Source organism: Rhinolophus sinicus, linkage group LG17 (genome assembly GCF_036562045.2).
Source record: "Rhinolophus sinicus isolate RSC01 linkage group LG17, ASM3656204v1, whole genome shotgun sequence".
Classification (NCBI taxonomy): Eukaryota; Metazoa; Chordata; class Mammalia; order Chiroptera; family Rhinolophidae; genus Rhinolophus; species Rhinolophus sinicus.
In genome coordinates this window covers 22,965,207-22,990,421 of record NC_133766.1, presented here as the reverse complement: position 1 = coordinate 22,990,421, position 25,215 = coordinate 22,965,207, and the positions used below count along the sequence as shown (strand labels likewise).

Genomic DNA, 25,215 nt, shown 5'->3' with positions numbered 1-25,215 from the left:
TGGTTAAGACGATAAATCTTATGTTAATATATTTTTACGACCATTTAAAGAACCATATTTTCCAAAACAAAAGCTATTAGTGAGAAGAGGACCATTGTTCTACGTTTTTTGCAAATGTCTTTAAGTATGGCTTAATGAGAGAGCGGGAGAGACATGAGTGTCACACACCCCCACCCAACCACGGCTGGCAAGGGAGGGAGCTCACCAGCTCTATCCCTCATTCCTGCCTGGCGTGTATCTGTTCTTCCTCTGACCCTTACTGTCATTTTCTGAGATGCTTGGCGGGAGCGAGACTAACACTGGCTCTGAGGAAGGACAGCTGGACTCATATTTCAGGTGAGGGGCCTCAAGTAAGACCCAGCCTCATGGCCTACGTTCCTAGCACCCCGAGTCAGGCAGGCTTATTCCTTTACTGACCAATCCAGTGACCAAAGAGTCGGACCCAAATCATCCAATGAATGATCTATCCCACATCTATACCAGTGATCCCGTTACACCCAAGTCCAATGAGATTTGAGCATCTCACACATTTTCTGTACCGGACACACAGCCTTCACACACTCACCTTTGTGCTATTCATGATCATTCTGTGGGTGTCAGTTTATAGCTTCAACTTTATTATATATACATTCTTTGAGGGAAGGGACTATGCCTTTGTTGTGTCTGTATTCTTCATGGCACCTAGAACAATAGTAAGGTCTCAATACATGTTGGTGGTTTATTAGGGGAGGGGTTTTCACTGATTTAACAATCAGAATACCCTTTATAAGGGGAGGCCAGGAGAGCAGGAAGAGGCACCTTAGTAAACATTTATTGAGTACTTACGCTCATTCCTTAGGTTTTCTGTGGTGAGGTATTTCTTACAAAGCATGTTCATGCATCATCCCATTTATTCCCTGCAGCAACATGACTGGTGTGAGTGGACTGTGAAAGTGACCCACTAAGTAATTGCAGCTCTGCCTAGAGAAAGAATGTGCTAAGCCACGGAAGTTGTCTCTGTGGCACCAAATATGTGGGGTGTGGAGTGTTCTCCAGAGCTGTGCTGGGGGAGGGCGTCCTGACCACGGCTACCTAGTGCATCCTGCAGAGGAGAGGCTGCCCTGCAGAGACGACCATTCAGCTCGCTCCCCTTGCTCAGCTTCCATGCTGAGTAACCTGTCCACTGAACTTGAGCTTCCCCTTGTGCGAATCTGCCAACATACAGGGAACGTGCTCATCAGCAAACCCAAGTATCTGGTGGGGTTGACAGCAGTTATATTTTTCATAGTAAATTAATGAATTGGCATTCTGATTATATCCATCATCTCCTGGAGCTTTGTGTCTTCCCCAGAGTCTCCTAAGCCTGTGGCAAGCAAGGTTTCTGAGCAGCAAAGTGAGGCCCGGCTTCTGAATTGTTAAAAGGTCTCAAGGGAGACCTGGTCACCATGTGAGGCTCTGTTGAAGGGCCAGCCTACTCTCCCCAGGTACAGCCTGACCTCTCCAATGGCTTTCCCATTCACAGAGAAGTGGGCACCAGACTTGCCAGGCAGAGCGAGCCAGAGGTGCATTAGCGGATGAGGGATCCATGCCAGTGACTGACCTGCGCTACCAGCCAGGGACCTTCCTGCTGGACACAACAGTGACCGCAGCCAGGGATCAGGAAGATTGAGACCCTGCAGGCCAGGCCAGGAGGATGAGCCACAGCCCAGCTGGGGGAGCTTTGAAAGTTCATCACACCCTTTCCCCAGCTTCCTGGTGGGGCAGGTGGTCAGACCTGCTGCACTGATGAGTGCCCCACAGTCCAGAGCCCAGGTCAGTGCAGCCTGGAGCTGCCATTCTCAACATGAGGAGAAAGTGATGCAGAGTGGGGAGGAGATGGTGCTGGCTGGGCCCTCAACTCTAAAGGCAGAGCTGAACACTTCCACCCGGAAACGGGGTTTTGGCCTCTTGGGCTGGGAAAATCTTGGGCTGGGAAAATCCTGGCCGGCAGTGTCTGTATATCACGGAAGCTGAGTCAGACTGACCCTATCTCCTAAAAAGCTCTGCTGTTTTTAGAACTCCATTGGTCAAAGCCAGACCAGCCGCCTTCCATTCCTCAGGGGGAATTCCTTTGGGGAGGGGATAGAGGGGAGAGACTGGCCTTTTCCAGGAGACTGAAACCTGAAATCTGAATTTTTGTCCATTTATGGACTTGAAGCCCCTCCCCACCTAAGATGACTCATTCCCGGAGCATGACCTAACAGCCCCGGAGAGGGGATAGGGTCTAATCGAGAAGGCAGGATTCGCTGTGGGAGAGGGTTGGAGGCGAGAGAGAAGGAAGGGAGGAGCCTGCTGATAAGCTTGGGGAAGTCCTTTCCGGAGAAGCAGGCGCGGGAGGATTTTAGGGCCAAAAGAGGTAGAATGGGGGGCGGGGGGAGACAAAAAAGAGAAAGGGAGAGAGAAAAAGAGACTGAACGAGAGATCTGTATCCCAAAGAGAAGCTGCCTGCCCTTCTCTGAGGTGGTGTGCAAGTCCTCTAAGGTCAGCAGCTCCTGAGAGGCAGGTAAAAGTTAAAGCTCCTCACTTGGAGCAAGTTCTCAGACTTCAGTGTGAGCAGAGCCACTTGCCAGCCTTGTGACAATGCAGGTTCCCAGGCCCTTAGTGGGCTGTGCTCAAGCTCCCTAGTGACCTGAAACAGGAAGTTCAGAAACACAGGAAGAAGACTGGGAATTGGAGAACTGGCTCATCCTCTGGGGTCTTCGGTTGTATGAGGCCTCTCCCGCCCCCTCTGCCAAGGTTAGAGGCAGAGCCTGGGCCCAAGGGTGACATTTCTCATGTCCTGATAAAATCTGTGAAAGACTTTCAAGATGTTCAACCATGGAGTTTCAGAGCTGGAGGGTCTTGAGAAGCCTTTTAGTACATACAGCCCCCTCACAGGACAGATGGGGAAATTGAGTCTCAGGAAGTTTCAACTATGCGAAGAAAATTCCCCCCCAATCTCTCCCTTCCCTAACAGAAAGCTCGGTGGACTTCTCCAGGAGGAGAGAGCCAATCCAAGTCAGGAAAATCGGCTTCCCCAGCTCAGCACCACCCACATCCCTCACCGTCAATCTTTAATAAGCTACTGATCAGCTAAGGAAACAACTGCTTCCCCATTCGATAACATCCTCGACGGCACAACTCAGGGACTTCCGAGGTTATCTAGTCTGACTTCCACCCACAGCAGAAATTCCTTTTAGCTACAACAACTAAATCTCTATCTCCAGCTTTCATCTCTTCCCCAAATTGCAGCGCCTTCCACGTCTTGTCTCCACTCGAGGCCTAAGTCCTCCCAGTTTCCCACTCCACCTGCAACCTTTTCTCTTCTTAGCGAATGGACACTATCCTTCAAGTCCTTCAGGCCAAAAATCATGGAGTTGACCTCTCCCCAGCTCTTCTCAACAAGCAGCTAGAGGAATTAAAAAAAACACTCAAACAATTGAAAGTCAGATCATGCCACTCCCCTTGCTCAAAACCGGCTCTCCATTTTGCTCAGAATAAAAGCCATCGCTCACAGGCCCAGTGGGATCTATTCCCCCCTCTTACCTCTCTTGGCGCCTCTCTCCTTCACTCACTCTTCTCCAGCCCCACGGAGAAGTTGCCTGACCTGCTCCTACCTGAAGGTCTTTGTATTGGCTGCTCCCTCCATTGGGACACTGCTCCCCCAAGTATACAAATGGTTAGCTCTCTCCTCTCCTTCAGGTCTTTGCACAAATACCACATTCTCCGTGAGTCCTCCTCTGATCACCCTTATTTAACATTGTATTCCCTGCCCCCTCCATCCCAATACCCCATCCCCATTCTCCTAATACTCATGACCTGCCGATATACTATCTGATTTACTTATTATACCTAGTGCTTTGTCCAGCTTCCTCCACTAGAATGGAAGCTCTGTGAGGGTGGACATTTTCGTCAGTTTTGTTCACGAATGTATCCCCAGAGCATAGAACAGTGTACACTGTAGGCACTCCTTATTGAAGGAATGAATAAAGACATTATGTCGGTGACTGCATTACAGGCTGAATTCTGGGTCTCCGTAGCCCCCACCCATTGGTCTTGGTCCTCGTCTCTGAGCCCTGAACTTGCAAATCTGTTCCTTTTTGCAGATCACGCTGTCATCGATTGTGTGCTACACCCCCCTCCCCACTGCCGCCCAGTCTCCTCTTCTGCTTGAAAATGCCTAGGCTCTTTAGCTAATCCTTTGTCCTGGATCCATCTGGGTCTTCGGTCTTCAAGACATGTTCCTGCTGCCAGTCAGTCTTCAGATTCTGACTCGCAGAGCCGACCCAAAAGCTCTAGTGGGGTGTGGGCACTGTGCCTTGCAGGGGGCTACTGCTCCCCACGCATCCAAATTACTGCTTTCCCTTCATTTGAGCCCCACTGCAAGGGCTTAAGGCATCCTGGCTGTTGGGGCCAGGAAGAAGTGAAGCAGTCATCCTGCTGTGGAGACAGGCTAACATTCCGTGGGGTTTTCCCTCCCTTTACACAGAGGAGCCTCTGTTCTACTCAGCCAAGGGGCTTCCACTCAGGGACAGCTTGGATGGTCTTGCTCCTGGAAAGGGCTGAGGATGGGAGAGGATTCTGACCAAGATGTTTCTTGTCTTCACTTCCAAAAGCCCTTTCCTGTCTCAAAGTTGGCCCTGGTCTTTGTCTGGGTTATTCACATTCCAGAAGCGCTCATGTGGCACTAAATATTCCTAGGGCTCCAGCATTCTCCCCCAGGGCCCAGCGTCATCTCTCTGTTTGCTTCTGGAATGCTTTTGGTATGAAGCATCATGGCAGGTGAGGGGAAGGGTCATCCACGCACATGGATCCACAGCCAGAGTCTAGGTCTCTGTAGGGCTAGCTAATCTTCTCCACCCCGGTTCTCCTTTCCCAGCAGGCTTCCCCCACGTCACCCCCTGCCTTAGCCCCTGGCTGAGATTTTAAGCAGGTCACTAGGAGGACAGAGGTCTCAGGGCTGAACACCTTTGAGTTCCTGCTCCTTCACTGAAATGACAGCTCCGCTGAAATGACAGCTGCCATAGTGCTGATGGGAAAAGCCAGCAGGAGCTGTGGCCTCCCTCGTCCTCCCCACTGGTTCCTTCACTGTGTCTTCCCTTCTCCCCACGCACCCAGTCTCAATTTCTTCTTCTGTAACATAAGAATGATAAAAATTGTACCAAATAAGGCTATCATGAGCATTAGATGAGATAATCCACATAAAATGCTTGATCCATAAGCACTTAATAAATGGTAGACCCTATTCTTATCTCTTAAGTTGCAATTCTTTTCCATCATCCAAATTCCCCTTCCTTGTTATCTGAACTGACAATTTCTCTGTTGCAGTTTACTTCTTTTTATGCATACTGCCTTCCCCGTCTGCAGCCTCCTTGAAGCTAAGATCTTTGGTGTTGCACCAGAGGCGAGGCAATTACCTGTCCTCCAGAGCTTAGCACACAATAGAGTTAGATTCCTGAGCTGAATGAATAAAGGGGCACAGCAGCCAACTCCACAGCTGAACTCTATGGTTCTTGAGTGTAAAGACCTTCCCTTATGTTTTCCCGGTGTCCACTTAGAGTCTAGTCCAGAGCTTCGGTACTCAGTCGGACCTCAAAGATATCAGACCAAAATATCCCCGTTGTAGCCTGAGCAATTTGCTTGCTCTCACATCTTGACCCCATAGATGCCTGACACCCCACTTCTTCCCCCGACTCAGCGACTTTCCCAGCTCCCTAGATGCGAGGAGAGGGAGGGAAGGTCCAGGTGCTCCACCCCGGAAGAGCAGGTGTGCTGTGGAGCTGGGAGCTGGCCAGGACTGGGGATATTTGGGGGGCCTGTGAACACCAACCAGGAGGGGGCAGGGCGTGGGGAAGGAGCCTGCTTGAAACCAGAGCCAATGGCTTCACGGCTTGCCTACACTTTGTCCTTATTCCCCCTTTCGTCCCGACCCTTGTAATGCCAGAGTTTCTCAAAGGAGCAGGCCAGCGGGTGGGGAATGCTCTGCTGGGGTTGAGAGGGATGGCCTTCTAGGGGGGGCATTCCAAGCATTCTTTACTTCACTAGGGGTCATGCGGTGGGGGTGGAGGGAGTGGGAAGCAGCTGCCTAGCACTGAGGAATGGGGATTTCTTTGGAGGGAGAGAATAAAGGCTGTGGGGGTGTCTTCAAGCAGCAGGGGACCGAGCTGGATGGTGGGGCAGTACAAACTGCCAAGCCTACTTCTCCCTTCAGTGCCAAAGGCAGGAAGTGCAAATGGGACCCTCCGCCCAGGCTCTCCCACCTGTGCGCTTAACCGGGCAGAACTGCTGTTGGAGATACAATGAGGAACCTTTCGGAGCTGTGAGCTGGGTTTCTGTTATGCTTTATTTTTATTAAGCAGGTTCTCTATTTCCCATCTGTGATAGTCCAGGAGGTGTGTTAAGAGAAGGCTCAAAGAGACCCGTGTCTCAGGTCCTCAAACAATATCAGAGGTTATTTTCAATCACCATTCTGGTTTTCAATGGAATGGCTATTCCTGGCCACAGAGCAGGGAAGAGGGACCATCAGGTAGACAAAGTCAGGGCCTGGATGAGGGAGCCAGAGACCCCCTCCGGATAGTGCAATGGAACTTGGGGATTTATAAAAGATCCCCCTCCCCCCAGGATCAGCAGAGAATCATTGCAAAAATATCTCTCTATACACAAAAGTTAGATGTCATAGTGGACTTTCCAGAACATAGTATTCACATTATTGAAAACAGTAAGATTCACTTTTTGAAAAACACGGAGCTGAAAATATAAATAGGACATTTTAGGGTCCTGAAAGCCCAGAGAAATAGACACATCCATTCTGAGTAGCAGGAGCAGCTTGGAGGCTAGAGAAGTTCAGAGTCTTTGAGGTCCAACGTGGGGGTCCAGGGGAATCTGAGCCCCTTGAGATGAAGTCCAACAGCCTGAGGCTTTTCAAGTCTTTCAGAGTCATAGCAGCAACTCCAGGAGGCTTGGGCCAGGGTTGCAGGACGGGAAAGGAGAACCTTTGAGGAAAGAGGTCGTGTTCTCTTACTGCTGGGAGAAATAAGAAAGGGTACTCTAGACCGTTTCCAGGATGATGCGGGCACATTAGGGAGTTCCATGTTTCAGTTTTAGTGCCTGGTGAGGACGGGAGTGTGTATCTGAGGAGTTCCCATCCCCACCGTGGCAAGAAGGCACCACGCACAGAACTTACTCATCGCAATAAAAGAGGTGAGTACTGACAAGAGTGCTCTTTCCAGATTTCTCTGGTCTGACCATGTGGACGTGAAACAGAAAACCCGGACTTGGCCATGGGCCTTCCCCTCTACTTCTCTCCTCTTTTCCCCTCTGTCTTCTTGGTTTGACAGGGCTGAAGACATTGAATCCTCAATGCATTTCACTTGCCCATTTCCCACCTCCAGCCCTCCCCAGGGCTTAGTTACAAACCATCTCAGCCTTCTGGGCTGGAATGCTGGTCCTGGGACGCTGGGGAGAAGGCAGTCTCTCCTCAGGGAGTTGCCAGGTGCGTCTTAGAATAATGCCCCCCACCCTCAGCTGAGCTTTGAGCAGACCCCTAGTGCCTGTCGGTAGGTCTCTGTCACCACCTGGCAGTCCATGAGGGAAAAGCAGCTGTCCCCCAGGGAGTCCTGGCGCCAGCGCCTCAGGCCCCTGCTTCCAGAGCCCTCTGAGGTGGGCTCCTCAAGCCCCATAAGGCTGTCCACAGACACACAGCCCCGCAGCGGGGCTTCGGGGAGCCGTTCAGGCAAGTCCAGCTGGTCAAAGGACTCAGAGGACAGGATGCTCTCCTCACTCAGAGCCCCCGAGGGGCGGCTGGCCTGGGATGGACAGCAAGGTGAGGCCAGTTCATTCAAGGAGCCGAAGGTGGTGGGGGCTGTGTGTTCCAGGGCTGTGCGGGAGAACTTGCCGTTGTGTTTGAGGATACCCTTGCGATGGAGCAGCCCCAAGGCCTGGGGGGGCTTCTGCTCCACAGAGACTCCACTCATGAACACGTCCCCTGCATCCAAGAGCTCCCCAGACTCGCTGGGTTCAGGAGAGGAGTAGTAGCCAGATTCCCGCTGCCGAGACGTCTTGAGGATGCCCTTCTTGGGAAGCAGGGGGGCAGCGTGCCCTGGGCTCGCAGGGACCGTGCTGAGTTCAGAGTCCTCCCTTGCCCACTCTGAGGAGGCAGACACCTTCTTTTTGAGAATGCCCTTTGGTAGCTTGAGGTTGCCCTTGCCAGGACGAGGGGAGGGGTCGCCAGCCGGGTCCCCCTGGAGAGACTGGGCCATGTCATTCTCTTTGCGGGACTTCTTAAGGGAGTGCTGGCGCTCCAGGCCAGGGGCCACGATCCCACCTCCAGGTGTGTGCTGCTTGAAGAAGCTGCATACCTTGGCCCCGTTCTCCAGGAGGGGGCGGGAGGACCGCCGGAGCCAGTCAGCCATGGAGGCCCGGCCGGAGTCACCGCCAGGGCGCCCTCCCTCGTGCAGAGCCTCCTGTTCCCCCACACAGGTGGCATAACCCCAGTTGACCCACCAGTGACTGGCCACATCCTCCAGGGTGGCCCGGCGGGTGGGGTTCACCATTAAGAGCCACCGGATCAGGCCACAGGCGTCTGGAAGACAAAATGCAGGAGCTTCAGGTTGGCAGCCAGGAGAAGGGGCATCTCCCCATCTGTGCTCAGATACTGCTCATCCCTGTGTCAGATATGTCCACTCCTGCCTCGAGCTCTGCACACACGCAGCGGGGCCCGCTTTCCTGCATGGATTCTGCCGATTTCCTTTTCTATCCCACGTCCCTCAGGACTGTGGTCCCTTCATCCGTCTTGGATGTTAGTGTGTACCTTCCTTCTTCCTACCGAAATGCAACCCTCTGAGGTGTGGACTGTGCTCAATGGTAATGCAAGGTTCTCACACCCTGTTTCTTGCCTTCTACTTCCTAGGTGAAAGGACGGAAAGATTTCTTAGGATGAGGACAAAAGCAATAGGGAGACAACTGTAGTAAAGAGGATCTAAGTTAGACCTTAGCAAGCACTTCCCAAATATAATAAAGCATGCCCATAAGGGAAGAGAGATATCCCCTCCTTCCTAAGAGGTCACAGACATTGGAGACAGAGCGATGACGGGGGGGGGGGGGGGGAACTCTCATCTACAGTGGGTTTTCCTCTTTACTGCCACCGTTTCACTCCTGCCTCAGGAATTAGCGTAGGGCACCCACAGCCGGGACGAGAACACTCACACCCCTCACTCACCGGAGGGTTTAGGCGGCTCCCGGTAGGCCCCACTGCTGATCTGTTTCACCAGCGTCTTATGGTCTTGCCCATCAAAGGGCATGGTGCCATGCACCAGGATGTACAGGAGAACACCCAGGGACCAGCTGTCTACCTGAGAGAGAGAGAGGGGTGGTGATCCGCAAGCATGCCTGCGTGCCCCAGACTGGAGGGCTTCCAGCCTCACTTCCACTCCAGAAAAGAAAGCGGTACATAGTGGAGAACTTAGAGGTCAGTGCTTCTGAGGACCATCTCCCTCTAGTACCCAGGGAAAGAGGGGTGAGGCTGTAGGAGGGACTAAGGCTCATGGGGAGAGGTGTTGCGTCCCCTTGGAAAGGGCAGCCACTCAAGAGCAGTGGTGAGGTCATCCCTTTAAGGGCCAGGAGTGAGTGGCTGGCTGGGTGCTGGGAGAGATGATGGGAACCAGGATAGTGTGGGGCACAGAACTAGACTAGGGGTCAGGAGACTTAAGTTCTTGTTCCAGTTGTGCCTGTCCTTGCTGGAGAGCTGGCAAGTCACTACTTTGGGAGGAGGTGTGGGTGGGCTGCATTATGTGCTCCGAGAAAGGGAATAACTAGGAAACCAACCCACCTATTTCACAGGAGCTCAAGTCACAGGAAATAGATGAGGCAGGCTGGCAGCAGAGGGTGGACACTCACCTCTGGGCCTGTGTAGGGCTTCCCGTTGACTATCTCCGGTGAGGCGTAGAGGGGGCTCCCGCAGAAGGTCTGCAGGAACTTGCCTTGGTGGTAGAGGTTGGAGAGGCCAAAGTCAGCAATCTGTAGGAGTGGGTCAAACGCAGTCACACCAAGCCCTAGGTTTTCTGCAGTTCTCAGCCTGCCCCTCTCCCGACCCCAGAGTAACCCAGTCCCCAGGAAGAGGAAAGGGAGAAAGGGCGCTCATGACCCCCACTCCACACTGGGCACTGCCAACACAGCTCAGGCCCTGGAAGAAAGAGCCCTGCAGAGGTTGTCAATGTCTAGGAAGAATGTGTGGGGGCTCCAAGGTCCTTACTGTTCCCCAGGCCCTGCTGCTCACGTTGTGCCCCACTCCAGACGTGCGCTTTCCTGCACGTCCCCCTGATCCAGCACGCCCACCTCCCCGGGAAGCTCTCCACTGCCCTGAGGTCTCCTGCTCTCAGTTTCCAACGGCTCATTGTAGCCCCCGCTCGTCAGTTCTGTCTCCTCATTTTACCACAGCAGTATGTTCCCCACGCTGACCTCCTGCAGCTCCTAGCACAGGGTGACCCATGGATGGGACTCAATGGGAAGGTCTACCAGATGGAGCGGGAGCGTCAACCTCTCATGCCAGTGTCATGGCCCTCAGCAGCATGTCACTCCAGCACTGCTTAAGCACAAAGGCTGGCCTGCCCTTCCTAGCAAAGGGCTCGTCTATGACCATACCTGGGTGGAAACATGGGATCAACCCAGAACAGATGAAAAGAAATAGTGAAGGCAGAACAAAGGTCATGGTTGTGGTTACAGCCCAGGAGAAGGAATCTTCTCACAGGACTCCCTGAGCCGCCTGACACCGAGGCCTTGAGAGGCCCCAAGCTCCTCTTCTTGCTCCCGAGAGACCCTTTCCCCAGTATCCTCAGATAAAGGCTGAGGCCGTGCCCTGCTGTTCCTGACCTCTTTGTCCCCAGCAGAGGGTCATGTGTGTCCAGGGTGGGGAGGGGTTGTTTATGAAACTCTGGCTCCTTCGTTTATGGTTTTATTGGCCTCTTATCAAGCAGTTACCAGTTGAAGCCCATAACGAGGCAGATGATTGGTGCCGATAGGAGAGTTCATGCCTGTCTGAATTGTGTGGGTTTATTGGCTCTGACCCCATTCCCCATAGCATCAAAGCAAGCCCCACCTGCTCCGGGAATTGGCTGGGAAAAGGGAATGAACTCAGCGCCAGGGTACCTCAGGGCAAAGGTCAGAGGCCACTGGAGAAGAGGCTATGTCCTGGGTTTAGAAAGATTCTGAGGAGGGTCCGCGTGCAGAGTCCGAGCCCTCGGGCACCGGCAGAGGCCGGCCTGCTCGTCTCTTCCTCTTCCAGCTCTGAGACCTGAGTTTATCTATCAAGGTGAATTTCTCAGATCCAAATTTAACTACTTAAGCATGGGAAGTCAGCAGCTGTAGGAAGCAGGAGGCTGGCACTGAAATGCTTGGTCTTTGGGCAAAAGTGCCAAAGGTCTACCTAATCGCAGCAGATTAAAGCATGTATGCATGTACTGTGTTTCCCCGAAGGTAAGACCTAGCCGGACAATGAGCTCGAATGCGTCTTTTGGAGCAAAAATTAATATAATTAATATAAGACCTGGTATTATGTTATATTATACTATACTATACTATACTATACTATACTATACTATACTATACTATACTATACTATATTATATTAGACCCGGTCTTATAGTAAAATAAGACTGGGTCTTATATTAAGTTTTGCTCCAAAAGATACATTAGAGCTGATTATCCAGCTAGGTCTTATTTTCGGGGAAACAGGGTATGTGTGCATATGTGTGTGTGCATGCATGTGTGTGGGAAGAACTCAGGCCATGGTGTTCTCCCTGACAGCTCCAAGGTTGAGCAAAATCTGACCCTAGACCTAGATTCCTGTCAGCCTTGTGGTGTTAAGAGCACTGTTTGGAGAGTCAGAAGACATTGGTTCTAGCCCAGGATCAGCCTCTCGCTAGTCATGGGACTTTGTGCAAGTAACCTCTTATCTTGAGGCCTCAGTTTTCCACCCATAAAATGAGGTGGGAACCAACATATAAGTCTGAGCTTTGCTTGACTCCTTCTGGAACTCCCTAAGGGCTTAGAGATACTTGGCTAGGGACAGTGCAGAAAGGCTGGGAGGAGTGGGAGAGCTGCTAGGAACAAAAGTGGGGCTCACCTTGATATTTCCATTGGCATCTAGGAGGATGTTCTCCAGTTTGAGATCCCGGTGGACAACCCCATTCTGAAAGAGGGAGGGAGGGTCAGGGGAAGGACACGAGGGAGGGAAAGGAATGAAGGCCTAGTCTAGGAAGGGAGGTAAACACAAAGGGGGCCAGGGAGGAGAGCACAGGTAGGCTGGGAATATCCATCTTTATTGGTAGAAAGTACAACAAATAACAGGCCTTTTCACCCCCAGCCAAGGGACTCAACGCCAGACACCAGCTTTCCATAGGCTGAGTCCAAAATCAAGTCTTGCCTCTGCTTTTCCCTGTGTGATTCTGGAGAAGTCATGGAATCTCTCTGACCTAAAGCAGCCTCGGAGCCCAGGGACCACCCCTAAGGACAGGGCTGGGCAGGTAGCGGCTCACCTGGTGGCAGTAGCGCACAGCAGAGACAATCTGCCGGAAGAAATGGCGGGCGTCACGCTCGCTGAGCTGCTGCCGCTCACTGATGTAGTCGTACAGGTCGCCCCGGCTGGCGTACTCCATGACAATCACGATCTTGCTGCTGTTCTCAAACACTGAGGCAGAACAAGGCAGGACGTCAGGCACCTCTAGAACGCACTGCTCCCCACTGGGGCCTCCTGCCTCTCCCTGGCCCCAGACCAGGCAGGACCTTCCTCCAGGGATGTCTGCTAATGGGGCAGGAGGGTGGCAAATAAAGGCAGGAGGAGGGCCTTTGAAGCTCTCAACAGCTTCCAGTAGCAATGAATGAATTAAAGCCAAGGGAACTGGCTCACCCTCCCTCTCTTTGGAAGTACAGGCTTTTAAGGATTCTTCTTCTTTTTTTTTTTTAAGGAAGGCGCAGCTCACAGTGGCCCATGCGGGGATTGAACTGACAACCTTGCTTGGTGTTATCAGCACCACACTCTAACCAACTGAGCTAACCGGCCGCCCCATTTTTGAGGATTCTTAAAACTACCCTGCAAATTCCCAGGTAAGCAGAGACATCACTGGATGAGAATGAAAAGCCAAGCTCTCTGGTTCAGAATTTGGTGCTTTTTTGCCTCATGACCTTGGGTAAATCTCATGTAGATCCATCAGTAAGAATACAGGTTTGGGGTTTGAATCCTGACCCCATCACTTACTAGCTGGGTGGCCTTGGCAAGTTATTCAACCAGCGTGTCTCAGTTTTCTCATGTGAAGAATGGGATAATAATGGCAACCTCTTAGGACTGGGGTGAGAACGAGACAAAAGGTAGTGACTAGCTGACCAAACAGGTGTAGGGGCTGATGTCAGCAAGCACTCAATAAGTGGCACCTACTGTGGTATGATCAGCATCTCCATATATACACTTGAATAATAATGCTCATAAAATACCTGCCTTGAGAATCAGAAGAGGGATAAAAAGTATATGCAAGTGGTTTGTACACTATAATGTACCGTGGAGCGTGGAGATATTTATCTCCCTCAGTATCTTTGACTTCCTGCTCAGAATACTGCCAGGGCCTTGTCCGCAGAAGCAGTCAATAAATATTTGGTAATAAATTGACTGGCTGGGCTCCTAGCAGTCAGTCTGCCCCAACTGGCTCGTCAACATGTGTAGGAGGGGCCTTCTTGGCACCTCAGGCCTTGTCTGAGCTCCAGCCCCCTGGAAAGGTAGGGAACGACTAGTCACCAAACTGGCCCTTCAGCTAGGTATGTGTCAGAACACGTACATCCCTGACATTGCATCTTTGTGTCAAACGGGTCCTAGGACTTTGGCTTGCTCAGCCAAACTACTGCTGTATGTGAGTAGCACAGTGAGACTGTGAGAAGGAGCTGAGGGAGGCAGCTTCTCCCAGGAGGAGTCGCAGCACCCAGGCAGTTGGATACATAGCCAGGAAGACTGAGGTTTTTTCCAGGGGAACATGAGTGAGTGGCCCTGATGAATGGCGGCCCAGACTCCTGGGAGATGCCTAGCTGAGCCTCCATCCCTGTGCTTCTCCATATCTCTGTGCCTTTGTGCCATGAAATTGGGGTTCAAGAGCCAGCACATTCTGGACAGTAGCTAGATTAGGGATCAGTCCCCCCCAATCCACATCTCCTAAAGGATGTGACAGGATGGCAATGGATCTGGGGGAGCCCTGCCAGACACACAGTAACAGTGATGGCCCTATGTCTGCTGAATCTGAAGGTGCAGGAGAAGCCACATGCTGAATGTCAAAGTTCAGTTCCCAGGCCTGGCTGGAAATATAGATGTGGGGGAAAATTTACACACACACAGACTCACACACACAGACACATACATACACACACACGGCCCAATCACCAAGTTCAGCCTGGCTGAACCAATACTGTCATCTTCCCACTCTTCCCTGGGGGAAATAAACAGAGATACAATTAGCTTTCTCAGCCACTTGCCTGGGCTCCTCGTGGGACAGGCTCAGGCCACGGGGCCATGTCAACGTTTCTGCCCTTAGTCATCCTATATACAGAACCCAAGAAAGGAGACTTCTCTTGTACTTCCCAGCAGTAATACTCAGAGGGCAAAGCCATGGGCTCCCCGCCCTCCCTCCTGCCACTAGCCCTTGTTTCCTAACTGAATGATGTTATGTAAAGGCTAGAAGCAGACAGGTATGTTTGGGAGGTGGTTCCCCTCTTTCTGTCATCACCCTCTTACTCACTTTGTTCTCTGGGTCACAGGGATCAGGACAGTTGGAGTGGAAAGCCAGCACAATGTCAGAACAAGTGAAGGCTCAGAGAGCTAGGAAGGAGAGGCAGGAGCTGGCCCCCATGGCAGGAATGATTCAGAGTACAGGGCAGCTTCTAGGAGGCCTGGCTCTTGGGACTTATGAAGAATAGCACCCACACACCTGAGACAGGTGCAGGTCATTGTATGTTTCAGACTCCCCTATATTGCTGAGGCTCTCACTGGGTCGGGGAGGTAGTATGCAAGTACGGAAAACCTAACAATGACAACAAAAAGCCTACAATCTGTTGAGTTCCTCCCGTTAGCTGAGCCCTTGGTGACATTTAATTTGATCTTTGCAACGACACTGTGACATATGTGGGGTTATCCTGTTTTACAAATGAGGAACTGAGGCCTACCCAGAGATTAAGCGGAATTAGCTGCTGGGTTTCAAATCCAGCTTTTGCCCAACTCCAAAGCCTGCGTCTCTCTTATTCCTTTGTACATCAGTTCTGACTGTTCTTACACACATACACACACACACACACACACACACACACACACACACACACTCCAAGTGCCCCCCTCTGTACCTTCATGGATGGCAATGATGTGCGGGTGGTTGAGTGACGACATGATCTCAATCTCTCGTCGGATGTGCATCAGATCTTGCTCATCTTTGATTCTGTCTTTCCGGATCGACTTGATGGCCACCTGGGAACAGAGAATGCAGGAGAGTGAAGAGAAAGGTTTGGCAGGTGAAGGTGTCCCTGAGGACACTCTCAAAGTCCTGACTCTGGTTTGCCTGCAGCTGCTACAAAGGCCACAGCATAGACCCAGAGAAGCCACTCCACGTTCATCAGAGACGGTGGCAGAGAGACTGGAGAGCACCTTCTCTAGAGAAGGTCTCACCTGGGCTGGGTGTAGTCCGTGTTAGCAGGAAGCAAAAAGGGCCAATAACCTTATTGGGAGTCCACAGATGAACAAAGAAGGTAAGAACCTGCACTCAGAAGACTGATGCTTTATGATTAATAAAGCAAATTTACCACACTCCGCCATGAGAGCAACGATTGGATCCCTGATGTCCAGCACGGGGCCTGGCACACAGTAGGCACTGAATAATGTCTGTTCCATTAGTAAATGAATTGGCCCTCACAACAGTTCTGAGAGACAGCAGAGAAATTATCATCCTTTCCTTTTACAGGTGAGGTAACTGGTACCCAGAGCGGTTAAATGACTTGCTCAAAGTCATACTGTCACAGACATGGATGAACCTTGAAAATATTATACTAAGTGAAATAAGCCACACAAGGACGAATGTTATGTAAGTCTACTTACATGAGGTGGCCAGAATAGATAGGAAAATGCACAGGACAGAAAGTAGAATAGATGTTACAGGGGAGGGGAGTGGTAGAGGTGAGGGTGGTGGGATGGGAGTTACTGTGTAATGGGTAGAGAGCTTCTAGAATCATCTGAAATGATGTTAGAAATGCGTAGTGGTGATGGCTGCACGGCATTGTGAATGTACTTAATGTCACTGAATTGTACACTTAAAATGGTTAAAATTTTATGTTATATATATTTTACCACCAAAAAAAATTGTGAAAAAAACAAGTCCCTACAGTCTCGGTAAGGAATGTCCCTCTTCCAGCAACAAACAAACAAACAGACAAACAACTAGACAGTGACACAAAATCCTCTGGGCTTTGTTATCTTGTCTGTAAAGGTGAAAATACCACATAAGGATTAAACCCTCTGGTTGGTTTGTGTGGTGAGTTCAGGAAGGTGGAGTGAGGCAAGAGGAAATGGAGAAAGAGCTGCCAAGACGCCGGTTAAGCAAAGCTCTTGGAGGCTGAGGAGTTTCCATCCCTTTCTCTGCTTCGTTCCACTCAGGGATGGGTAACAGGAAGAGAATAACAATAGTGCAGACGGTGTGTGAGTAGTGTATGCAGAAGACACCGCCTGGGGAGTCAGTGGACCTGGTTCCACTACAGGCTTTGTCGCTGTCCCCATGAGCAAGTCCCACCCCCTCTCAGAAGTTCAGTTTTCTTTTCTGTGAAACAAACAGCCTGAACGAAGTTGTCTGAGGTGCTTTCCTTCTCTGAGTCTGTGAGATGAGCCTTATAAATGCCATGGGCCCTCAGGCTGCATGGCTGGCATCAGATGCTGGGCCGGGCTGGGTGTTACAGGGCTGGTTAGTTCCTGTCAAGTCCTGTCCAGGGACACAAATGGCAAATACAAGACTTCCTCTTTATGGGATACGGGCGAGTTATGAAAAATCTGAAGGCACAGACTGAGGTAAACAGCTCCTCATTCAATTTCCCAGGAGGTTTGCCTCCCCTCAAGGTTCAGAAGGAAACAGAAAAAAGGAAAGCACTGCTGGAAGGGAGGGGCCTCTAATCCCCTTTTTCACAGGGCTCTGGAGGAAGACAATGGCTTCCCGCTCACAGGACAGCAGACAGGAATGCGGAACAGCCCTAATCCCGTAAGAGGAGCTGCTCACAGTGGCCAGAGCCCGGTCACCCTGGCAACAGACCAGGGATGGCCTGCCCTCGGCTCTGCTCCTGCCCCAGAGCTGCTCCCTGAAAGAGGGGGGCAGGGAGGACAATGGCAGCGGGCGGGGCCAGAGGGACGGTCACCATGGAGCCTACCCCCAAGATGCCGGAGACGCCACAATGCAGCTGCACGTGCTCCCTTCACAGCCTCCCCACTCCTGCTCCAACCCCCCCAAGAGCTGAGCAGGAAAATCCCTGCCTTAGAACTGGACAGCAGTGGGGACGGGGAAGAAGAGGCTGGAATCCTCTGCCTCTGAGAATTCAACCTGGAGCTCGTTCCTGCACACCTCTCTCTCCATGTCCCTTTTCTCTCCCTGAAGGAAAGATTTATGGGCTAGTTCTTTTCTCTCTAAAATTCTTCGTTTTAAAAATCAGACAATGGATTAAGTGTTATGAGCTCTTCAGATAAAGGGCCATAAAAATTGTATCAATAGATAGTAAAAAAATCATCCATAAATCACATATCTAGATAATGAAACAGAACTATTTGAGAGTTTAAGATGCACACATATGCAAAAACCAAGCACATCTTGACTATGTAATTGTGTACACACAAACACGTACAACAATGAGAGAAGTCATCCTCGGCTTAGGAGCTAGAGATCTAAAGAAGACAAGGCCTAAAAGAAATGAGGTCTCCCCAAAATAAAGGGGTCTGCGTGGTGTTAGGAGGAGTCCCTGCATGGATAGAGAGTAACAAGTTAAACCCCAAGATCCATTTCTTTCAATTTCGGAAGCCTGTGGTTCTAAATCAGAACGTTAACCCCAGTGACCAATTCCATCCTCCTGCCAGCTTGTGCTCTGGCCTCAGGGGGTAGGTCAAGGACCCCTCGGTTATCTACATTAGGTCCTAAGAGTGCACAGCATGGCTGGCACTTCTCAGGCAGGACACAAGTTATGCTGTCATGCCGCCACCAGTCTCCAAGCAGGTAACAGACAAGAAGAGCGATGTATCACTGCCCTGGTAGAGCTGGGTCACGGGTTCCCAACCTATTCCAGCCCCACGAACAGGCCCCTAGTTACCTGTTGGCTAGCCAGTCAAAGTAAATTAGATATAGCAACAGCTCAGGCCTAGACAGAGCTCCAACACAGAAAGCACTCAACAGTTGTTCATGGTGCACACAAATCACGAATAGATATTTATTAGTTAAATCATTGGGCTGATACTTGACTGATGGGACCAGTGCCCAGATAAGATTTTCTGCCTTTCTTCTCAGGCATGGGAGGAGAGTCAACCTCTGTTACTGGGTCTAATTTTGAGGGACCTTTCTTCTCATCTGCAAGGTAACTGAGCAACCATTCTGTAGAGTGAAAACATACTGACTAGAGCCAAGGAGGAGGGTAGCAAGTGCTGAATGGATCACCTCGCGATCTGAAGACCACATGCCCAGACATAATCCTGGTTCATCTCAGTATGGTTATTAAAAGTGCCCCTTCTACTCTCGTTTAGATGATATACAGCCACCCCACTCAGAGCGGACAGGGAACCCAGGCGTGACAATAGATGACAATGTAAATGTGAACACCAGATCCATGGGGTATCATCCCCATTTGTGGAACTATGCAGCTCAGGACAAGTCACTTAAATGATCTGGTTAACTGGTCTGGCTGGTTTTAATGTCCTCATCTGAAAAATGAAAGGGCATTTCTTCTCCAAATATCTGATGAACACCTACTATATACCTGGTGTTATGTTAGGTGTTGGGAATTTAGAAAAATATTGGACAGTCCCTGTGCCAAGGCATTCAGTCCAGTGGGAAGAGTGGCAATTAAATCAACTCCAGTCTAGTGTGATGAATGTAACAGTTGAGGTCCCTGCCTGCCAGGAGCACAGGAGAGAACTTTCTTTGCCTAGAGGAGAAGAGAAAACAACCTGTGGGAGAAAACTTTGTTTTAGATCTTGAAGGATGAGTGGGGTTTGCCAAGCCAAAGAGGGTAGGTTAGGGAGGGGCAATAGGGACATTCCAGGCGGAGAGAAAGTTTTGAGCAAAGGCCAGAAAGAAAGGAACCATTCACAAATTTGCACATCAGGCTCTCTAAGCTCTCTTCCAAACACTAGCAAAATGCTCGTGTCTTCAGAAATGGGTCACCTGCTATTATGCCAGGAAGGTGCTAGCCAAGGATTGTTATAATGGCTTGTTCAGAGGCCCCATGCTACACCTATGTTAACCTGCCTGAGCAAAATTCCTATTGATGATGGCCCAGTGAGTTTCTTGCCTCTGCAGCCCTATAAGTTGGAAAGGCAACATGGGTAATACCCTACCCCATTTTGCAAATGGAAAACAATGAGGTCCAAAAAGGTACACTGACTCACATCAAGGCAGAGTCGGAATCCAAGACGGAGGGGTGTTGCCTGGAGGTGCTGCCATCTCAGGAGACAAAAGATCCTTGCAGATGCCCTACCCTGCCTCCAGCTCCCTGCCTCCTACCCCTGGGAAAGGGAATGCCTCACACCCTGCCTTGGGCCAGGCTGTGCAGTACCACCAGCCACCCCCATCCCACTTACAGATACACAAACATGTGGGAGAAATGGGAGCTGGGACTCAATTGGTTAAACACTGCCTCCCCTCCAGGAACTCAGATCAGGAATGATCTAGATTCAGGAAAGGATGGCAGGAAGGTCTTGGAAAAGGAAGATCTAAAGTTCCTGGTTCCAGGTCCCAGGAAAGAGGGAGCAAGCTGGGCATCTCTGGTCATAGCTATTGCCGGGCCTTGGAGCCAAAATCCTTGACTCGTCTCTGGCCTTTCACGGAGCAGCTGCCATCTGGGAGGTGGGGCAAGGAGCCGGAGGATGACCCATTTAGATAATGGAAGAGAGGTTGGGCTGGGCAGAGTGTGGAGGGTCTGGTGGTGGTGGGGGGGCTCACCATCCCACCAACCCTGCCAAAGAACCAAGCGGGAAGAGGAATGGGCTCCAGGAATGAGGGGGGTCTGAGTCCCCTAAACCCCATGCTGTGCCCACTCCTCCATGCCATCCTCCTGTCCACTCTGCCAGGTTTCTGGGCAAGGTGCTTCCCTGCCCAGCCCTCTTGTGTGGTTTGGCCACAGCCCAAGGACAAGTGTCGCCTGCAGCCGGAGCCGCCCTCCCTACTGCTGAGCAGGCAGGTGCAGAAGGCGCTGGGGGCAGAGGAGGCCTTTGGCAGCTGATCGGGCGGGAGCCCTGCTCTGCCGCACAGGCTGAAGCAGACTGGGACTTTGAACAGAGCAAAACCCAAAGTGGGTAGGCTTAAGGAAGCTGGGCACAACCCATTTTCTTGCTCAGGGCAGGACAGACCCAGGCAGGATGGGCACCGCCAGGACAGGGCAGAGTCTAGTCAAAGCCAGCCGTGCTAGGAGGACAACAGTGTCAGTGTCAGCTACTGTGCTTTTCACTTACATACATGATCTTTTTAATCCTATGAGAACACCACACGGTAGGAATTAGTATAATCCACATTTTACAGATGAGGAAACGGAGCTACAGAGAGATCACACAGCTGGTAGCAAGAGAGCCAGGATTTGAACCTTTGCAGCCTGACTCTGTCTGAGCTAAGCAGCCTTCCTGACGAGGTGAAAATCAGGAATGTAGTGTAGTTCACCCACCAAGGATGCCTCAACACAGGCAGCGTGTGTGTGGGTGGGAGTTGGTTCTCAGTGAGTCCACCAACCTTTGGCACTGCCTGGGGCTCTGGAGCTGACTGCTGGAATGACGACGCACACTGGGGCAACCCTGGGCTCCATTCAAGGCCAGCTCCCAGACCAAGACCCAGTATTGGTCATCCAGGACCTGGGGTGGTCAAATAGGGGCCTACGTTGCAGGAATGCCATTAACCAGCCACAGAACAAGTCACGTCCCCTCTCTGGGCCTCAGTTTCCCCAACTGTCAATTAAGGAATAGGACCAGCTCAGTCATTTTCAAACCATTTGAAATCCCGTGCAGCCATATAAAAGAGACAGTAGCACCCCTGCTCCAGATCACTATCCACTTGGACCCCCCTCATGTTCCCCACGGCACTCTTTGGAGGTAAGACTTCCACGCGGACCACCCTAAAGGCCTTCATGGACTCCACATTCCAGGGGCCCCAGCAGGTGTTTTTCTCTTTAGGGGGAGGGGTAGTCAGGGAGCTGGGAGAGTCACAAGAGGAAATGTCATTTGGATACCAGGAATGTACTTGGACACAAGAAGGTCCAGAGCAAATATTTGTTTTTCCTTTGATGCCCTTCTGGAGTAGCCATTAGCCCTGCCCACCTGCCCTTCCCTCTGGAAATCCCATCTGGTCCCTCATAATCTCAGCTAGGCAGGTTGGGAATGGGAAATGTGCTAGAAAGGCAGGAATGGGGGTGGGGTGGGGAAGAGGACTCCCCTCCAGAATTGAGAAACCCTTAGGACAGCAGGCAGCTGCTCTCCAAGGAGGGAAACCCAGAGCAAGTTCCCGGCAGAAGCACGGTGGTCTATGAGATTAGCGAGGTTCAGAACAGCTCCTGTTCCTACTGATCTCGGCTCCCTGCATACAACGAAAGGCAAGAGACCAGGGGCTACCTTCTGAATTCTCTCTGTTCTGATGTAACAAGAGCTGGAATCCCTGCCTACAGCCACTGAGATTTGAAAACTGAAAGCTGGTTTATCTCATTCCAGAATCAATGAGCTCTCTCTCTCTCTCTCTCTCTCTCTCTCTCTCTCTCTCTCTCTCTCTCACACACACACACACACACACACACACACACACACACACACACGAGAATGCACTGCAGTGACCCAGGTCAAGAGCCTGATGGGATCTCTAAACTTCAATCTCAGTTTCCCAGTTTCTGAGCCCCACAGTTCCCTCAATCCAATCTGCCCCCAACAAGAGGCAAGAGCCATGAGCACCTATTTGCAGATGAGCCCCTGCCAACGCCTGGGTCCAGCAATCTCAAGCCTGGAGCCTCACCAGGCCCTCACGGGAAAGAGAAAGAAAAGGAAAGCCAGGAAGTACATGATTGCCCAATAGCTGTAACCTGGCAGCAGGCAACTGGGGACAGTGCCAGGCATGAGCAGGAAAAACATACTCGGACCTACTGATGAGGCCATAAATCCACTCCCTTTCTCCAGCATCCACTCTCCTTCACCAATGAAATGACTTCTTGAAATGCAAACCAGCTACTGGCTGCAAAAGCAAACAATCTGAGGAGCCAACTGCAGCCACTGCCAATAGGGCAAACTATGGTCACACACACATGCACATCCCAAAACCAGCATCCAACTGGATTTAGCAAAACAATCCCTCGACCACCTGCCCTGAAGGGCTTGTTAAAATACAGGTTATTTGGCCCCATTCTAGACCTTCAGAATAAAGTTCTCTGAGTGGGTGGAACCAGAGAATAAGGATTTTAAACAAGTACCCAGATGATTCCTATACACGTTAAAATCAAGTTTGGGAACCACTGTTAACTTTGGGCAAACTTGCCATCCTTTCAGGGTTGGCCTTTCCAGATATAAATATCAGTTCTCACTGTGAGTTCTACAAATCAGGACCAGTTTAAATTCACATTTGCATCTCATTCAATCCTCTAGCACCTTGTGAGGGAGGTCGTGTTTTCTCCATTTTTGCAGAAGCGGAAACAGAGTACAGAGATAAATTGCTCCAAGTCCCACAGACGGCTACCTACACATACACACAGCAAATTAACAGGACACCTTCCTGAAAAGGTGGCAAACCCAAAGGTATCTTGGGGCACAGTGGACCTTGCACCAGAGCCTGGTTTCACTTTTCCCAGAATAAAGAAACCCATCATAATGAAACTGACTCACTCTTAGAGCTGGAAAGGACCTAAGTGTCAAACCCACCCTTCCCCTTCCCCACTGCAGAGCTCCATAGTAGCTGGGCTGCCGGATTACTAGAACTGAGTTGAGAACTGGACACCACATTCATTCATTCAAACACACACATTTACTAAATCCGCACTGTGATCAGGAGCCTTCTGCTTCCACTGCCCATTCCACGCTATTGGCTAGCCTGCCTGTTCCAAGCAAAATCCCACTTAAGTTCCATCTTCTTTAGGGAGTCTTCTCACACCATAACACGACACTAGGCGCTCTGCAGCAACTGTCCCCCTCATCACATTCTGTCCGGTGTTATTGGGGTTCTCAGCTCCACGACAACTGTCCCTATAATCAGGGACACGACCACCGCCCCCGCACCCCCACGCAACTGCAGCTTGGTAAAGACTAAATGGGGCCACTCCCGGGAGCAAGGCATTGGTCCCCGGCCCAACCTCCGCACTCCCCGCCGCCGGCCCAGCAGCCCGCCGGGCCGGTCGGCGCCGCGACAGGGAGCAGCACTCACCAGGCGCCCCGAGCTCTCCCGCGCCTTCTTCACCTTGCCGTAGGTGCCTTTGCCCAGGGTCTCCAGGAACTCGTAGCGGTGCCGCAAGTTGTGCTTGTGGTGGTGCCGCTTCACCGCCTGTTTCTTCATTAGGGGCTTGGGCGACTTGAGCCCGTCGGCCAGGGCGGCGGCGACCGAGGGAGCAGGGCTGGGGCGCCGGGGGAAAGCCAGCGACTCCATCGCTAGCTGGAGCGAGTGCAGAGTGGGGACTGGCTCGGGGGGCAGAGCTAGGTCCGGGGCACACGTCCCGCGCCCGGCACGGGAACCCACAGCTGCCCCGGAGCGCGCGCCCGGGCGCCGCATTCCAACTTGTTATAAACGTCGGGAGCCCCAGGTCCTGGCCACGCCCCACACGCCCATTGGTCAGCTCGCCGGCTGCACGTGACCGGGGCCGCCCGTATTGGCTCGCCAGGGCCTGCGGCCCCGCATACCCCCTCTGCGTGACTGGAAAGATGTCAGTGGGGCCCCGCCCACCTGTCCCCCTCCCCAGAGGGACAGACTGAGGGACACCAGTGGAAGCTGCTTGGTGGGTTGCTTACTCCTGGGGTCTGGAACCTTTAAGGGGCCTTAGAACTGCCCTTGAATCTGAGTGGCACTTGGTTCTGTTTGGAGCCACCTTTGGTCTTTATATTGTGCTGTGTTTTCAGTTAGCGAGGGGCCATCTGACCGTACTAGAGGTCACCAAAGTACTTCTCCATCCTGAGTAATTTGCTTCTCTCAAGCCAAAATCTGTAGTCACTTGACCACTTCTTTAAGACCATAAAGGGGAAAAGGGGATGAATGAGATGGAGGCAGCTAAGTGGGAGGGCTGGTTCTAAGTTCATCTGTCTTCAGTTAGATCACCCTTAATCGGATCCCAGAAATTCGGTTCTGGGCTTGTAGGCTTGTAGGGTTGAGTGGGTCCCTCAAGACGTGGTGGAATTTATGAAGTGTTGGAAGGAGGTGGACAGAAGCATTATTTAACTTGTCTCCCTAAATTTGTAAATAGCTGCCCACCCAAGCTTGTCCTCTCTGATTTTGGAGCCAGGAAGACTGGTGGTAGGTCATGAGGTTTGGCTTGGTTTTTAAGGCCCGGAGCACTAGGTCCAGAATCCCCATTCTGAGTGTCATTTAGAGTGAAATGAGAATACACATAGGCTATCCTCCTCCTTCTAAATGTGGAATGTAAAGGGGAGGAAGGCACATACACTATTTCCCCTTGAGTCTTTGTGATAACCTGGTCCTGTAAAATGGGTATTATTCTGCCCAAGGCCACACAACTGGTGAGAAACTGGAGGCAGAGCTGAGATTCAGACTCCCAGAAGAATGGTGCCTTCAGCTAGGGTTTCCAGGTGGGAATTCCCGTTCTCAGGAATTTTTTTCGCTTTCCCTTCCCAAATCCCGAGATATAAACTGTTTTCTGTTCTCCACAATGAATCGTTTCCACAAAGTGATGGTCAATGCTACCAACCACCTGGGTTCAAGAAGCCGATTTTCCCGATTTCCCAACCAACTTTTCTCGGGATTCGGGAATGGGAAAGCGGAAAAAATTTCTGAGAACGGGGGA

General features: G+C 51.4%; 1 protein-coding gene across 1 annotated transcript; it reads right to left on the bottom strand.

The window, feature by feature from the left end:
* Positions 1 to 6,322: 6,322 nt before the first annotated feature.
* NUAK2 (NUAK family kinase 2) lies at positions 6,323 to 25,173 on the bottom strand. Its single transcript, XM_019711469.2, has 7 exons — positions 23,631 to 25,173; positions 15,364 to 15,484; positions 12,528 to 12,679; positions 12,116 to 12,181; positions 9,892 to 10,011; positions 9,215 to 9,347; positions 6,323 to 8,578 (listed from the first exon to the last, which is right to left on the bottom strand). The coding sequence occupies exons 1-7, from the start codon at positions 23,970 to 23,972 to the stop codon at positions 7,518 to 7,520; spliced, it is 1,995 nt and encodes a 664-aa protein (XP_019567028.2). The 5' UTR covers positions 23,973 to 25,173; the 3' UTR covers positions 6,323 to 7,517.
* Between the last annotated feature and the right edge of the window lie 42 nt (positions 25,174 to 25,215).